The 17,104-nt window shown below is 37.3% G+C and overlaps 1 protein-coding gene across 1 annotated transcript in view; it reads right to left on the reverse strand.

The window, feature by feature from the left end:
* The window catches only part of LOC137248420 (zinc finger protein 729-like), a 417,415-nt gene that overhangs the window by 398,249 nt on the left and 2,062 nt on the right, over positions 1–17,104 (reverse strand). Inside the window, exons 2-5 of the mRNA XM_067779358.1 lie at positions 5,081–5,221; positions 4,714–5,001; positions 2,719–2,829; positions 2,352–2,639 (exon numbers count right to left, since the gene is read on the reverse strand). Of these exons, the coding sequence (XP_067635459.1) occupies positions 2,352–2,639; positions 2,719–2,829; positions 4,714–5,001; positions 5,081–5,221 (828 nt within the window). The remainder of the gene's footprint in view (positions 1–2,351; positions 2,640–2,718; positions 2,830–4,713; positions 5,002–5,080; positions 5,222–17,104) is intronic.

Consider the following 17,104-nt stretch of genomic DNA (forward strand, 5'->3'; position numbering starts at 1 on the left):
ACAATATATAATGCATTCTACGGTTGACAAAGTTAGACGGAGGGCCAACAGACAGTAGGGAGCCACAAAAGATTTATAGAAGTTACGGGGACTTCTGGTTTTAGGGTCTAGCCCTGAACAACCTGTCCGATGCAACCATCCCTTGCACGAGACACACTGACCGTCCTAAAAAGATTATTTTCCGGCAAACCCAGCAAAACCATTTCTCAGGTCCGGGGTCAGGAGACGGACCCCGATTGGGTTCGATACCTGCCCGTAGCAGGAGAGTAGGGAGCAGTCCCGCTGCGAGGAGCTGCTAGAGGAATGACAATTTGTGGAAAGGACATAACGAATTAAATGGGGTTACATTGAAATGACAGTCCTTGGTCGGGAAAAATCCCGAGTCGCTCCGAATCGCTGCCTTGGGAAGCGAGTCTTATCGACCGATATCACTCCTTTCGCCAGTAGCGAAGACATTGGAAACCGTTTTGCTCCCTCATTTTACGGCAAAATTTCGACTCGCCACCCACCAACATGGCTTCCGTAAAATGCACAGCACCACCACCGCGCTCAGTGCCATTAACACTCAGATTAATTACGTGTTAAATCAGCAAAAACCCTATCATAGGACGGTGGTCGTGGCACTTGACCTGTCGAAAGCTTTTGACAGTCAACCACGACACGCTACTCCAAGATATAGAAGGCTCACACCTTCCTGCTTGTCTAAAAAGATGCATCGCTAATTACCTGAGTGGTCGGCAGGCGTCAGTTGAATTTAGGAACGTAATTTCTAAACCTAGAAAAATTAAACAGGGGGTCCCACTGGGTGGTATCCTGTTCCCGCTTCTGTTTCATTTTTACATATCAAAACTCCCTTCCCCACCAGAAGGAGTCACAATCATTTCATCTGCTGACGACTGTACGATTATGGCTACAGGACCTGGCCCTTCAGGTGATGAATTAGTTTCTAAAATGAACAGCTATCTCCCCGATCTTTCCAGTTTCTTCACCTCGCCCAACTTGGAATTATCACCGACCAAATCCACGGCCACCCTGTTTACGAAGTCGAAGGAACAGATTTAAATATTGGACGTACGCGTCGATGGTGTGACACTACCGACTGTCAGTCACCCAAAGATCTTAGGGATAACGTTCGATAATACTCTTAACCTTCATCGCTCATGCCACCGTAATTGTTTCTAAAGTACAAAGTCGCAACAAAATCCTCAAGTCAATTGCCGGCAGCACATGGGGAAAAGACAAAGAAACGTTGCTAACCACGTACAAAGCAATTGGCCGGCCGCTCATGAGCTACGCGTCACCAGTCTGGTCGCCTGGTCTTAAAAACACATACTGGAAAAGGCTAAAGACCTGTCAAAATGCTACAGTCAGATCTGCCACCGGATGTCACCTTATGAACCCCGAACACCAATTACATAATGAGGCCAAAGAGCTCAATATTAAAGAGCACAACGAAATACTGAGCAAGCAGTTTTTGCTTAATTGTCACAAACCAGGACATCCTAGCAAACAACTGCTTGGTCTAGCACCGCCTCCACGGGCATTAAGGGAACCCCTACTAAAGCACTATGGCGAGATCCGCCACCTGCCAACACAGCCGTTTGATCCTGGCAAGCATAAGCAGGCCCTTGGCCAAATCCACACAGAATCGGTCAAGGCCTTTGTCAGGACGCGCCCGGTGAACCCCGTTATTAATATTGTAACGAATTTAGTGAAATTTCTCTTACTTTCAACCTTCTGCTAACGTCCGTATCGCTAATATTCGTCACAATATGCAATATACTACCCTTGGATAAGAAGAAAGCACATTACCAAGGGAGACACGAGTCACCCTGGCCCAACTTCGTTCTGGATACTGTAACAGGTTAAACTCTTACTTGTCCAGAATCAACCCCGACATACGTAATGTATGTCCTGCATGCAAAGTGTCCCCAACCATCTTTTCAATTGTAATGTGGAACTTACGCGTTCAACACCAATCTCCCTATGGTCCGCCCCTGTTGAAACAGCTAGTTTTCTAGGACTCCCGTTAAGAGGATTTCGATGACAATTTGTGAGTGGTCGCGCCCATTGAGTGGGGCGAAGCACTGTTAATACAACAACAACTCAAACAATAAATATGATTTTGTCAAACTGTTCGTTAAAATTAGAATGAATTCTAATCAGTACACGTAGCCACTATTTAACATATTTCCTTAATCCGATCCACTATTTCAGAGATATTGCGATGCCAAAAATTGTTTGCGATCACCGATCATATAACAGAATACCAGCCCTGGATTCAGCGCTTTACGGAGTAATTAACCTTAATATAAGATCACAGTCTACGGGGTTTATGAATGCCATTTTACCTATTTACTTTCAATTTAGCCTCTTCTTCCTTTAAAGCTGCCATATTTCGCTCACGTGTCTCTGGATCTTCGTCCTTATGCGTAGTTGAGTGTAACCGTAGCTCCGAAGCCAAATGAAAAGCTAGTGGACAAGATTCACATCTGTGAATATTATCACCCATATGTACACGTAAATGCTTATTCGATAGTCTTTTTGTCGTAAAGCACCGGTCGCAGTATTTGCATTTATATGGGTTTTCACCGGTATGAGTACGCATATGCTCCCTTAGGCGCACAGCTGTTGCAAATCTTTTTAATACAGGTAGAAAATAAAGTTAACAAAAATTTGCTGAAATATATTATGACGAGGATTTTTATGATAACTTACCGCTTTTCACAAAAATCACATTTATGGGGCTTTTCATCGCTATGAATTAGTTTATGTAAATTTAAGACCGATTTTGTTTTGAAGTGTTTACCACAAATAACGCAGGGGTATCTGAAAAAAAAAAACCACAGGTAATTAAGACAATAAAAAAAAAAAACTTGTTTATTTTTTGATATTAAAAAGAAGCGAGGATATGAATTTTGTAACTAAATTGAAATTCGGCTACTAAAAAGTCGAGTATGTTCAAATTTAAACGCGGTCTTAAAACTTTTTAGTATTTTTAGACCCACTTGCAGAATGGCAAGTTATTTTTTAGCTCAGAGCTCATTTCAAAATTTGTAAAAAATGCACGTTTTAATCCCTCATGTTAGCTTAAGTCTGCGTTAAGTCTGAGCCGTTCTGCAAGAGAGCCTTAAAGAACATCTTCGGCTTATATCCAAACCCTCTCTCAGCAAAAACACAGTTTTTCAAGAGCAAAAACCCGTTTGACAGCTATATTGTGAATTGCTAAAATATGAAGTACGGCAGTGGGTGATGAAAAATCGCTTTGTGTATTCAAATAAGGTGTGTGGTTTAAACTCAGTTTAATATAGTTTATTAGACAGATTGAGCTTTTTGTTAAACGAATTAAAATTATTTTCTTAAAAAAATATTGTTGATAAAAGTTTTTGCAGATAAAAGAAAATATTAGTTTTTTGGACGTATTGTATAGAAAATATTTCAATCGTGTTTTGAACACGACGCCTTGAAAAAGCGCGTAGTTTCCTTTCTTCCTTTTCTTTTTTCTTTTCTCTTCTCCTCTCATTTTTTCTCTTCTCTTCTCTTCTCTCTTCCCTCTATTCTCTTTTCTTTTTTAATTTTCTTTCCTTTCGTTCCCTTTTCATTCCTTTCCCTTACATTTGCTTGCTTCCGTTTCTTCCGTCCTTTAATTTTTTCATTTTATTTGATTTTGTTTTAGTTATCGATGTTAGAAAAAAAAATAAAAGGAATTGTGTAAAGCAAATGAATCTGCCTAGCTAGTTAAAAACATATTATTTTATTTTATTTTATTTTATTTTATTTTATACATTTGTAAATTTTAGTGAATTTAAATTTTTTTATTAAATTTTATGCTTTATTATGACAGAAAAACTAAATAGGATTAAAACATACCAGCTGTCATTAGACCTATTCCTAAACCGCCAAAGATTTGATCAAATGTCTTTGCATTTTTTAAGTTAGAAATTTGATCAAAGTCCCTATCGAACACAACTAAGCACAATGAAAAAATTTCCGTCGCCCTAGGCGATAAAGTGATGTCGGATGCGAAAAAATGCCGACAATATGTAACGCATTCTTCGGTTGACAAAGTCAGACGGCGGGCCAAGAGATGCGCACACAAGCATAAATACAGCGTGTCCAATTACCATCACCGCCAGAGGTTGAAGAAGCATAGCCATGCCGATGCTTAAAACCTATGCAAAGAGGGATTTAATTATCTAGCGCATGCCTTCAAGTTGTCCCTGTCCACCTTCGTCATCCCCGAAAAGTGAAAAATGTCCAGGGTGGTTCCGCTATTAAAGCCTGGGAAACCAGCTAACACAGGAGATTCTTATCGGCCGATATCTCTCCTATCGCCCGTAGCCAGGACACTTGAAGCCATTCTGCTTCCCCATTTCACTACAAATTTGCGTCTTGCCAATCATCACAAACGCCATTAACACACAAATAAGTTGCGGATTAAATCAAACCCCCACCATAGGACAGTACTCGTTGCGTTAGACCTATCAAATGCTTTTGACCCGTTAAAATTTGAATGAATTGTAATTAGTACACGTAGCCACTATTTAACATATTTCCATAATCCGATCCACCATTTAAGAGATTTTGGGATGTCAAAAATTGTTTTGGATCACGGATCGTATAACACGACACCGGCACTGGATTCCGCGCTTTACGGAGTAATTAACCTTAATATAAAATCACAGTCTACGGAGTTTATGAATACCATTTTACCTATTTACTTTCAATTTAGCCTCTTCTTCCCTTAAAGCTGCCATATTTCGCTCACGCGTCTCTGGATCTTCGTCCTTATGCGTAGTTGAGTGTAACCGTAGCTCCGAAGCCAAATGAAAAGCTAAGGGACAAGATTCACATCTGTGAATATTATCACCCATATGAATACGTAAATGCGTATTCAGTACACCTGACTTAACAAAGCACCGGTCGCAGTATTTGCATTTATATGGTTTTTCACCGGTATGAGTACGCACATGCTCCCTTAGGTTCGCAGCTTGTGCAAATCTGTTTAATACAGGCAGAAAATAATGTTAGAAAAAATTTGGTGAAATATATTAGGACGAAGATTTTTATGATAACTTACCGCTTTTCACAAAAATCACATTTATGGGGCTTTTCGCCGCTATGAATTCTTTTATGTATTTTTAAAACCCATTTTCTTTTAAAATTATTGCCACAAATATCGCACGGGTATTGTCCGTTCTTGTCACGAATGTTTTTGTTTCTGAAAAAATAAACCGCAGGTAATTAAGACAATCAAAACAAAACGAGTTTATTTTTTGATATTAAAAAGAAGCGAGGATTTGAATTTTGTAACTATATAGTATTTCAAAATAAAACATCTTTAGAAATACCAAATGACATTCAGTGTCTTTTATCCTTACGCCCTAAGTATGCTCCTTCAATCCAAAATAAGGAGTTTCCACTTTTCCAACTTATTGCAGACGGGGAGAATATTATACATACTTTAGAAGATAAGGAGGAACAGGAAATAGGAAGAAGCAATTGTACAAAGCTCATACACGATCATCTTAATAAGAATACCTTGTCAGCGCGAGATAAATTTATACAAAATACCCTACGTTCCACAAGAAAGTTTCTTAAAAGAATAAAGATATTTTAATACTTACTGCCGATAAGGGTAATGTAACAGTAGCGATGGATAAATCTGAATACCACAGAAAAATGCAAACAATAGTTAATAATATTTCAACCTATAGAGTTTTGAAGCGTGATCCTACTAGCAAACTCCAAGAAAAGAATAACGAGTTAGTCCAAAAAATGCTCAATCTTAATATAATTGATTTAAGGGAAAAGAATCATCTGGTCTGCAAAAGTGCAAACCCTCCACGAATATATGGTTTGCCAAAAATCCATAAGCTCGCCGTCCTACAATTTATGCAAATATGTAGTAAACGTACTTAAGAATATAGCAAACTCCTCAAAGTATAACGTTAAAGACTCAATTGAGTTTAGGAACAAAATAAAAGATACATTTATTCATGATGATGAGACTTTAGTGTCATTTGATGTGGTTTCTTTATTTCCGAGTATTCTAGTAGAATTGGCCTTGGAGATAATTTCCTCTAAGTGGAATGATATAAAAGAACATACACGTATCCCAAAGGAACTATTTATAACAATTATCAAGTTTTGCATTAAAGAGAACCGATATTGCATATACAATGATAAAATATATGAACAGCGTTCAGGGATGCCCATGGGATCGCCAGCAGCACCTGTCGTAGCGGATATAGTAATGGAGGAACTATTATCCAAATTCGTAATGGAATCCACCAACAAACCCCGCTTACTAACTAAGTACGTGGACGACTTGTTTGCGGTTGTTAAAACAGATGATGTGGAAAATATCCTCAAGAATCTTAATAGCTACAACAAATCAATAAAATTCACAATAGAATTAGAAAAGGATGGAAAAATACCATTCTTGGATACACTTGTTATAAGGAAGAATAACAAGCTGCTTATTGACTGGTATAAAAAGCCAACCGCATCAGGAAGACTCATAAACTTTAACTCAAAACACGGAAATAGAACTATTATAAATACGGCGAGTAAATTCATAAGAACAGTTCTCTCAATAAGTGACAAGATTTTTCACAAGAAGAATATCGACATTGTCAAAGAAACTCTGAGGAATAATGAATTCCCCATAAAGATAATCAACAAATTGCTCAGAAATCAGGTTGAACAATGATAAAATTAGACATACTTCGGGAGGTAAAATATATAAATCAGTAGTACATGTGCCGGGCGTAACGAACCGAATAAAATACTCAAATCTTTACAATCGGGAAAAATACCAAATAGCATGGACATATAATCACATTCTTAGAAAGGTCTACAGCAGTACAAAAGATAAAATACCAAAACATGAGAAATCCGACGTTGTTTATAGAATTCCGTGTAATGGTGACGGGTCCCACGTATGCGACAAGGTATATGTGGGGACAACAAAATTAAAACTCAAGACAAGGATGTCCGCTCACAGATCTAATATTAAGTTAAGAAACAATTATTCAGAAAATAAGACGGCCTTGTCAGCCCATTGTAAAGATACGGGGCATTATCCAGACTTCGATAATGTAACTATTTTACAGGAGGAGAGAAATTATAATAAAAGATTTACTTTGGAAATGCTTCATATAGCGAACACCCCTAATAGTACTAGGATGAATTTTAAAGCGGACACTGACCACTGCGCACATGTGTATCGGAACTTAGTTTTAAGGCAACAACAATGCGCGGTAGGAAGATCTCTCCCACAACAATAAGAAAATCAGATGATATATGTATATATGTATGCTTGTATGTCGTCGTACTTTTAGCCACTCCGTGTACTTTTGTTTTTGCAAAATTTTGTTTACATTTACGGTGCTTTGAAATATTGATTATATTTTTGTATGATTATTTGTCTCCAACATTCTTAATTTTCGCACATATGGTTAGACTGTATAACATACTCAATTGTGTAAGTGGTATTTGTTTTATGGTTGATTTTTGAAAATGTTATAATTTTTGTTTGCTGGGTAGGAGCTGCTTCGGCCGATAGATTAATAAAGAAAAACCAAAAAGTTTTTACTTTTTCCCTCTATGCATTTCGGCGCTTTCGCGTCATCATCAGGAAGGTCTACATTTATTTTAAAAAACAGAAACATGAAAACACAAAATGAAATATGAGAATACAGCACAATCAATAGACATAAACATTAACATTTGGAACTCCACTCACATTAATTTGATTAATTTTTTAAATTACAAAAACATCACATATTAACATTAAACATATTGTTTTTTATATTATTATTTGTTTACATGTTTGATCACAGCTGTGTAAGCGCTGTTTGTGTTGTCCACGTCTTCTTTAAAATTCATTACGTTTGTGATTTGCTGTTGAATTCGGAGACTTTCCAGTGTCATCCGTCTTTTTTCTCTTCGCTCAACATACAAAATCCTAGCGTTCGCAAAATCAGCTGTGTGTTCGTTTTCGATCAGGTGTTGAGAAAGCGCTGTTGTTGTTTTGTTGTTTTTCACGTCAATTTGATGTTCGTATAGTCTCGATACTAATGCCCTTTTTGTTGTGCCTATGTAACACTTATTGCAGTAATTGTTGTTGTTGCCTTTGCATTGGATTTCGTAGACTACGTTGCTTTGCTGTTCCTTGACTATCCTGTCTTTTGTTTTTGTAAAGATTCTCCTTAGTGTATTGTGCGGTTTATAGGCAAAATTTATGTCGTCAGTTTTCATTAGTTTTCTTAGCGCTTGCTTGCCGGTTAGCTCATTTGCAATATTAGGTTGGCTCATTTTTTTCGTAGTATTATTTAGTAAATTTAAACTTAGTTAGTTATTTTTAAATAGAATACTTCTTATTTTCTTCTTTGAATTCATTATCGCTTAGGAGGTATAATTTTTCTTATTAGGCTGGTTGCCGTATTTATTTTTTGTTTCCATGGGTGATTTGAATGGAAATTAATAGTTCTACCCGACGATACTGTCTTTGCATGCCAGTTAAGAATCAAGTTCTTATTTCTTCGATGTATTTCCATGTCTAGGAAGGCAATTCTGTTGTTTTGTTCTATTTCCTTTGTAAATTGTATTTTGGTATGCTGTGCGTTAAAAATTGTCAATATGTCTTCCACGTCTTTGGTTTTTACAATAGCGGATATGTCATCTACATATTTGGCTATGTATTTGACATATATGTCTTTACTTTTTAATTCAGCGAGGCTGTCGTCCAAAATTTTATCAAGTACGATATCTGTAATGGTTGGAGATAGTGGGTTGCCCCATTGTTCAATTATGTACAGGTTGGCTCATCTCATCAGCTGATTTTATTTATGTCATTGCATGGTCGAAGGGATTGTCAAAAGGAGATGGCAAACTCAAAATGAAACCAACACATTGGCAACATTTTACTTACACACTCAAAAACTACTAAGTTTTACGTTTCCATTCCATACCATTCGCATCAACTTCAATACACAGATTTTGACAATTTGAACAGACATATTTTGTTGCTTTACAGATGAGCCAACCTGTATATAGTTGAACCATGGGTTGCCCATTGGCATTCCGTAAATTTGTTCATATAAAGTTTTATTGTATGTGAAATAATTATTATCACGCAAGCAGAAATCAAGTATCGCCTGGAATTGTTTCTTATCTATTTTCGTGTATTTCTCCAACTTATCCCATTTTTGCATTATAATACGTATTGCGAAATGTATTGGTATATTTGTAAATAGGGATATTACGTCGAATGAGATCAAAACTTCATCTTCTTCTACTGTGAGATGTTTAATACTTTCTTTGAGTTCCATGGAGTTTTTTGTGTTGAGATCTTCGGATATAAAATTTTTAAGATACTTCCAATGAACTTTGATAGCTTATAGCATGGCACATTCGTAGAGGAGCAAATCGGTCTAAGAGGTGTATGCGGTTTGTGTAATTTCGGAAGTCCGTACAGTCTTGGTGCGTTAGCAGCTGAGGAAGTCAGTTGGTATTTTTGTTTTGTATCGAGTCTGTTCTGTTTGTAGAGGTCATTTATAATGGCTTTGTTCTTCCTCAGTAATTTTTGTGTGGGATCGTTCCTAATAGTTTTGTACGTGTTCCTGTCATTTAGCAGCTCTTTCATTTTTTGTTCATATTCGTCCTTGTACATTAAAACCGTCTTATTTCCTTTTTCGGCATTGGTTATTACAATTTCGTCTCTATATTTGCTTGGAAAACTTTTGGTGTCTGCATACGTTTTTAGTATGAACTTTTCTTTGGCACTGTTGCTTATCTTTTGCTGAAAAGTGTTTATTTTGGCTGCAATTTCACTTCTTACTGAATTTTTGTCTCGTCCTCAAAGCTTTGTACGGCTTGTTCTAAATCTGCAACAATTTGGATTGGACAAAATGTCTTTCTTGATATCGGCAGAGCGAATTTTTGCCCAAGCGATAATAGCCAACGTGACTGTTGCGGGACTTCGATGCTTGTCTTGTTCACAAACCATTCTTCATTAAGTCTCATGCCAAACTTGACGGTATTCTTAGATATCTGTACCTGTAGTTTTCTGTTGTGTGTGTCTTGTGTGTTTGTAGCGATTTTTTTCGAGAAATATCTGTGGTTTTCTATAATGTTTTCGTAATCTGTTTGTTGGAGTCTGTTTTGTAACGTTTCCTGTATGTGCTTCACGGTAGTTGTGATGGTTTTTATGTTAATGTTGATTCTTTTATTTCTAAATTCATGACTTTTAGAAGAAAGCACTGTTCCGATTTATTTAGGTCTCGTCGAGTGGTGTCTAGCTCGAAGCAATGTTGTATTGTTTTAGTTTTACCTTGCAGATGTGGTGGTGTGATGCCATATTCTTTGCACCGTAGTAGGAATTTTAGTCTTTCTTTTTGTTTGCCTAGTTTTTGGACGTTTTTCTTGTGCTGTTTGATTATGTAGCACGTCTCTTCATCGTATTTGTATTTTATATGTTGGTAAAATTGCTTCATGTTTCTTTTTTGTAAAATATCTTATTTTCCGGTTTTTTTGCTCACCGTAGGATTTATGATATTTAGTTGGGCCAAACTCTTTTTAAAATGTTTGCTGGGTAGGAGCTGCTTCGGCCGATAGATTAATAAAGAAAAACCAAAAAGTTTTTACTTTTTCCCTCTATGCATTTCGGCGCTTTCGCGTTATAATTTTTGTTTTTGTTTTGTTTTGTTTCACAGTCCTGATGATGACTTCAGACTGAAGTCGAAATATCGAATATAAAATAAAAATACAAATATAAAATATTTATACTGCCTTTTTTATTTGGATAAGGCCTGGAGCTCATAAAATAGTTTAGTAACTATATAGAAATTCGGCTACTAAAAAGTCGAATATGTTCAAATTTAAACACGGTCTTAAAACTTTTTAGTATTTTTAGGCCCACATAATGAACGGCAAGTTATTTTTTTATTTCACAGCTAATTTCAAAAATGTATGAGTTTAACCCCTCGTTTTAGGTTAAGTCTGAGTTATAAAACTTTACTTGCCGTTTTGCAAAAGAGCCTTAAAGAACATCTTCGGCTTATATCCAAACCCTCTCTCAGCAAAAACACAGTTGTTAAAGAGCAAAAAAAAACCGTGTTGACAACTATGTATATTGTGAGTTTCTAAAATATGGAGCACAGCCGTGAGTAATGAAAAATCGCTTTGTGTATTCAAATAGGTTGTGTGGTTTAAACTAATTTTAATATAGTTTATTAGTCAGATTGAGCTTTTTGTTACACGAATTTTAAATTATTTTCTTAAAAAAATATTGTTGCTAAAAGTTTTTGCAGAACAAAGAAAGTATTAGTTTTTTGGACGTATCCTATTGAAAATATTTCCAATAAAACCATTTACTCTTCTTGGCGGCCATAATGGTTTTTTGATTTAAAAAAAAAATTAAAATCACTCTCTTAAACTTTGTGGAATTGCCAAACCAAAGTAAACACAAAAAAATAGTTGGTTTGACATTTTCATTTTTTTTAATACCAAAAAAATGAAATGGTTATGAAATAAATGAAAAAATATTTCGAAGTTTTTAAATCGGTTTTTATGTATATGGCAAAAAAATTAGTTACCAATATAATGGATGCCTCAACACGTGCTATTTTTGCAAAGAGAAAGAAGAACGCATGTTGGAGACCACCCCTATTGATTTTTCATTCATCCTTCTTCACTTGGTTGATATGTCTTTAACCCTTAAATATGCTGAACCTTCACTTTATAAGAGATCACCATTCTGAAGTGTCCTCGCTACTGCGGAAAAAAATTATCTTGGAGATATTCTTTGGTTTGTTTTGGTCCTTTTCTTCACGATTGGAAGATAAATTTTTTAATTGGCGCTTAACCGTTTAGGAGATGCTGGTCGTTGCGTAACAAGTCACTCCAGCTAACCCTGTTTCCCGATAACTGACACCAACAGGGGGCACGAAGAGAGATCAAAATCTTCCCCCACCTGCTTCTCCGAACCCAGTGGAGATCTTCCCATAACTTGCCCACGTCAGCAAAAACGCTGTAGCTCTTCGCAGCTTAGCTAAACATCATCGTCCAGTTGGAGTATGATAGTTCGTGGAGGCTGCATTTACCGGCTGAACGGTCAAAGTCTGCCGCCGTGGTGTGGAGCTAGTGTGTTGGCCTATCCATCAAAAATATTTAAGAAAATTTGTATAAATGGTATTGATTGTCCCTCGGTATTACCTTGTCACCGAAAACTCGTCCGAATTAGCAGATACATTTTTGGGTCGGCACAAAACATGTACTTAGGTGTGCCAGTTCGTAGAAAGAAAAACGAATACACGATACGTAGCCTGCGAATTGGATGGAAAGCTAGACCTTAATCTCCTCAGATATATACGCTGTTACATTTCTAAACAATTTGTTGAAGAAAATTCCTCAGAAGAGGATCGTGGCCTGATTCTTCCTTTTGCGGGAAGCCACAATACAATTCTTGAACTGAAAATTGTGGAATGCGGTTGACTGTTGAGATTTCTTATTTTCTGATTATTTCCACCAATAAAAAATTCGGTTTTGGATAAAATATCATAATATAATTGTTAGAACACAAAAATATATGGTAAATCTATATGACAGCATGACACTGGTAATACGCATCCAAAAATACCGCCTCGTATTGACCTCGACAACAATAATCCGGAGGCGGAAAATAAAAATTTTAGATCGTTCAACAGATATTAACGAAAAACCGAAAAATGGCCCCGGAGTGCTCCGAAACCGAGGGTGGGATCCATAGTATTTTTGCGCAGAACACCTTTCTGCATTACATTGGGTGGGTTCAACACCGGTTTGGAGAGCAAAACTATATCCGCGGAAAACACTTATATTCACAATTTTTTTTGTGGGCACCACAAAATCATCAAAATTACAACAACCACATGAAAATTTTTTAAATTTCTTTTGCAAATATCTCTTGACGTACCTCCGCTTTCGGATTCGCGATCCTGGATTCAAAACGCGTCTTTTGATACCCCTCTTGATATTTTTGGACGTGTATTAAGAGTGTCATGCTGTCGTATAGAATTACCAAATATATTACAGTTTGTTATATTTTTGTTATGAAAACAACACCAAAATAAAAATAAAAAAATGTGAGAGCAGTGAGAACTTTAAATTTTTTTTTAAACGTCATTTCGGCTCTCACCGGTTTTACCTTGTAATATTTATACCATGGCTCGTAGTTTCCTTTCTTCCTTTTCTTTTCTCTTCTCCTCTAATTTTTTCTCTTCTCCCTATTCTCTTTTCTTTTTTAATTTTCCTTCCTTTCGTTCCCTTTTCATTCCTTTCTCCTACCTTTGCTTGCTTTCGTTTCTTCCCGTCCTTTAATTTTTTCATTTTATTTGATTTTGCTTTAGTTATTGATGTTAGAGAAAAAATAAAAGGAATTGTGTAAGGCAAATGAGTCTGCCTCGCTAGTTAAAAACATATTATTTTATTTTATACATTTGTAAATTTTAGTGAATTAAAATTTTTTTTATTAAATTATTATGCTTTATTATGACAGAAAAACTCAAAAGAATTAAACATACCAGCTGTCATTAGACCTATTCTTTAACCGCCAAAGATTTTATCAGACTATTTGTATTTTTTAAATTGGAAATTTGATTAAAGTCCCTATCGAACACAACTAATCACAATGACAAAATTTCCATGGCCTTTGGCGATAAAGTGCTGCCGGATGCGAAAAAAAGCGTGAGCGCTTTTTGCCGACAATATTGTTACGAATATTAGCAAAACTAAGGGGTGCTGCTATCTCTAAGCCGATGCTAAACAGTGATATCATGCACATCCATAGATCAATCATTATGTATCTACATAAACGAAACAATAATTGCGTCTACACATATGTACCATGTGCGCATACGAGCAGCTGAGAGGCAAGGCACAACAACATGCATATATCTTAGATACTCCTGAAAGTATGCAATGAGAGAAGCTATAAAATCGTGCAATTGTAGTTACAGCTCAGAAGTTTGAGAGCTGATCAACTAGTAGATTCTGGAAATGGAAGCGCCTAGAAGATGCGAATGTTGAAATCAGAGAGTATAAAAGACAGCAAATGTAGAGGCGCTGGAATTCAGTTTGATTTGAGCTATCAAGCAGTTTCGATTAAGACGCTATCTAGCGAGCCATAGCAGTATTATTTTGAGAGTGAGTTTAATTTGAGCTATCAATCAGTTTGGTTATTAAGCAAGCTATTCTTTGCAAAGTATAAGTGTTATTGTGAAGTACTTTAATAAAGGCCAATTTTATATTATTCAATATTGGAGTTATTTATTCAACAATTTAGCGATACGAACGTTAGCAGAAGATTGCAAATAAGGGGAATTGCAGTAAATTCGTTACAATTGGTGTCAGAAGAGGAATTGTTGAATAAATTCCAGAGGACAACAAGGACATGGCAAAGTTCAGTGAATTGAAGATCCAGCAACCGAAGAAGGAGTTGGAGAGCCGTGGATTGAATACAGCCGCATTAAACTAGAACTTCAGGAACGACTACGACAGGCAATGGAATTAGAAGGAATTGACGTGGAAGAGTGTGTCTTTTAATCTTGATGGCGATGAGACAACAAAATTGGAGGAGAAAAATTAAACACCGCAGACAATGGCGAACACAGACCTGAACATGATATTGGCAGCAATATCGGCACAAATGTCCGAAATATCATCACAAATATCTACCAATATGTCATCACAATTGGAAGAACAGGAGACACGTATATCCGAAATGTCGTCGCAAATGTCATCTCAGCTGGAATCGCTGGAGAACCGTATAACAGCGAAGAGTGAAGCACAATTGGATGAACAGAAAACACACATGGCGTCACAAATTGCAGAACAATTAAAAGAGCAAGAGGCACGCATAACATTAGAACTCGAAGCCCAGGAAGAGCGTATCTCAACGAAGATGGAGGCACAGGAAACAAAAGTCTCATCGCAGCTGGAGGCTTTTAGTGAACGACAAGATAAAATGGAGGCCGAGATGGATACTTTGAAAGATAGTATACAGGAGTTGCAACTAAATCGCCCAGCAGTTTCAGCTAGTACTCCAAAGGTAAAAACAGCATCTTTTGATGGTTCTGTTCCTTTCCAGGTCTTCAAGCTACAGTTTGAGAAAACCGCAGCAGTGAACAACTGGAATGCGGAAGATAAAGTTGCTGCACTGTTCGTGGCATTGAAAGGGCCTGCAGCGGAAATCTTACAGACGATTCCAGAGTACGAACGGAACAGTTATGAAGCATTGATGGCTGCTGTAGAACGACGTTATGGATGCGAGCATAGAAAACAGATATTCCAAATTAAGTTGCAAAACGGCTACCAAAAAGCAAATGAGACATTGCAGGAGTTTGCTTCAGATATTGAAAGATTGGCTCATCTAGCAAATGCGGACGCACCCGTGGAATACACTGAAAGGGTAAAAATCCAGAGCTTCATAAATGGCATACGGGACGTCGAAACAAAGCGAGCTACATACGCAAACCCAAAGCCAACATTCGCAGAACGGTGTCACAAGCTCTGATTCAGGAAACAGCGTCGCTTCTGTGGAGCAAGGTTGCGTACGGTCACTGGCGAGTATAACCAAGTTCAGGGAGAAGTGATATGTGAAGTCTTGATTGGAAAGGTCACGGTTCTACACAAATTCGTTGTGGCGAAGATCGTTGAAGAAGTCATATTGGGAGTGGACTTCTTGGTTGACCATGACATCAAGATCGATATGCAGAGAAGGGTGATGCGTTATGAGAACCAGGATATACCACTTAACTTCAAGTTGGAGAAAGGGTTCAGTAATAATCGAGTAATGGTGGAGAAGACTCGACAAAGGCCACGGAAGTCAAAAGGAAAGGTTGATAGATCGAATGGGCCAAATAAAGCGAAATTAAAAGTACCTGCGAGAAAAAGACCGGCATTGACAAACCCTAATGGACGCACTAAAACGACTGAAAGAATTTTTCAGAAAGAATGCAAGGGTGGTTTCAAGCCAGCGCGCACTACTGATGGCGCTGATGGCAACTAGTAGATTCTGGAAATGGAAGCGGCTAGAAGATGCGAACGTTGAAATCAGAGAGTATAAAAGGCAGTAAATGTAGAGGCGCTGAAATTCAGTTTGATTTGAGCTATCACGCAGTTTCAATTAAGACGCTATCTAGAGAGCCATAGCAGTATTATTTTGAGAGTGAGTTTCATTTGAGCTATCAATCAGTTTGGTTATTAAGCAAGCTATTCGTTGCAAAGTATAAGTGTTATTGTGAAGTACTTTAATAAAGGCCATTTTTCCATTATTCAATATTGGAGTTATTTATTCAACAATTTAGCGATACGAACGTTAGCAGAAGATTGCAAATAAGGGGAATTGCAGTAAATTCGTTACAATATGTAACGCATTCTTCGGCTGACAAAGTCAAACGGCGGGCCAAGAGATACGCACACAAGTATAAACACAGCGTGTCCAATTACCATGACCGCCAGAGGACATGAAGGTTGAAGACGCATAGCCGATGCTTAAAAACCTAGGCAAAGAGGGATTTAATTATCTAGCGCATGCCTTCAACTTGTCCCTGTCCACCTTCGTCATCCCCGCAAAATGGTAAATGACCAGGATGGTTCCGCTATTAAAGCCTGGGAAACCAGCTAACATAAGAGGTTCTTATCGGTCCATATCTCTCCTATCGCCCGTAGCCAAGACACTTGAAGCCATTCTGCTTTCTATTTCACTGCAAATTTGCGTCTTGCAATCATCAGCATGGCTTTCCAAAATTACATAGCACTACCAAATTATTAAAACTAGCATACTTTCGACATTAAATGATAGTAAGATGTAGCAATATTAATATAAAATCGATAATAAATGCTTTAAATATATTTCTGCAGGTTTCCTGTAGGTTTTGTGACGATAGAAGGACGGATATTTCATGTTCAGATGTGGTTGCACATGCATTACGTGAGGCTTCGTTGTGCAGGCTGAGAATTGCAAATACGGAGCCAAATGCACCTTGTTTTCATATCGTGGCGTTCTCGTCGCCAAGGACGGCTAAGGCGTAGACCACGGGACGCCTTTGGGCGTGAA

Source organism: Eurosta solidaginis, chromosome 4, assembly GCF_040869045.1.
Source record: "Eurosta solidaginis isolate ZX-2024a chromosome 4, ASM4086904v1, whole genome shotgun sequence".
In the NCBI taxonomy this organism is placed as follows: Eukaryota; Metazoa; Arthropoda; class Insecta; order Diptera; family Tephritidae; genus Eurosta; species Eurosta solidaginis.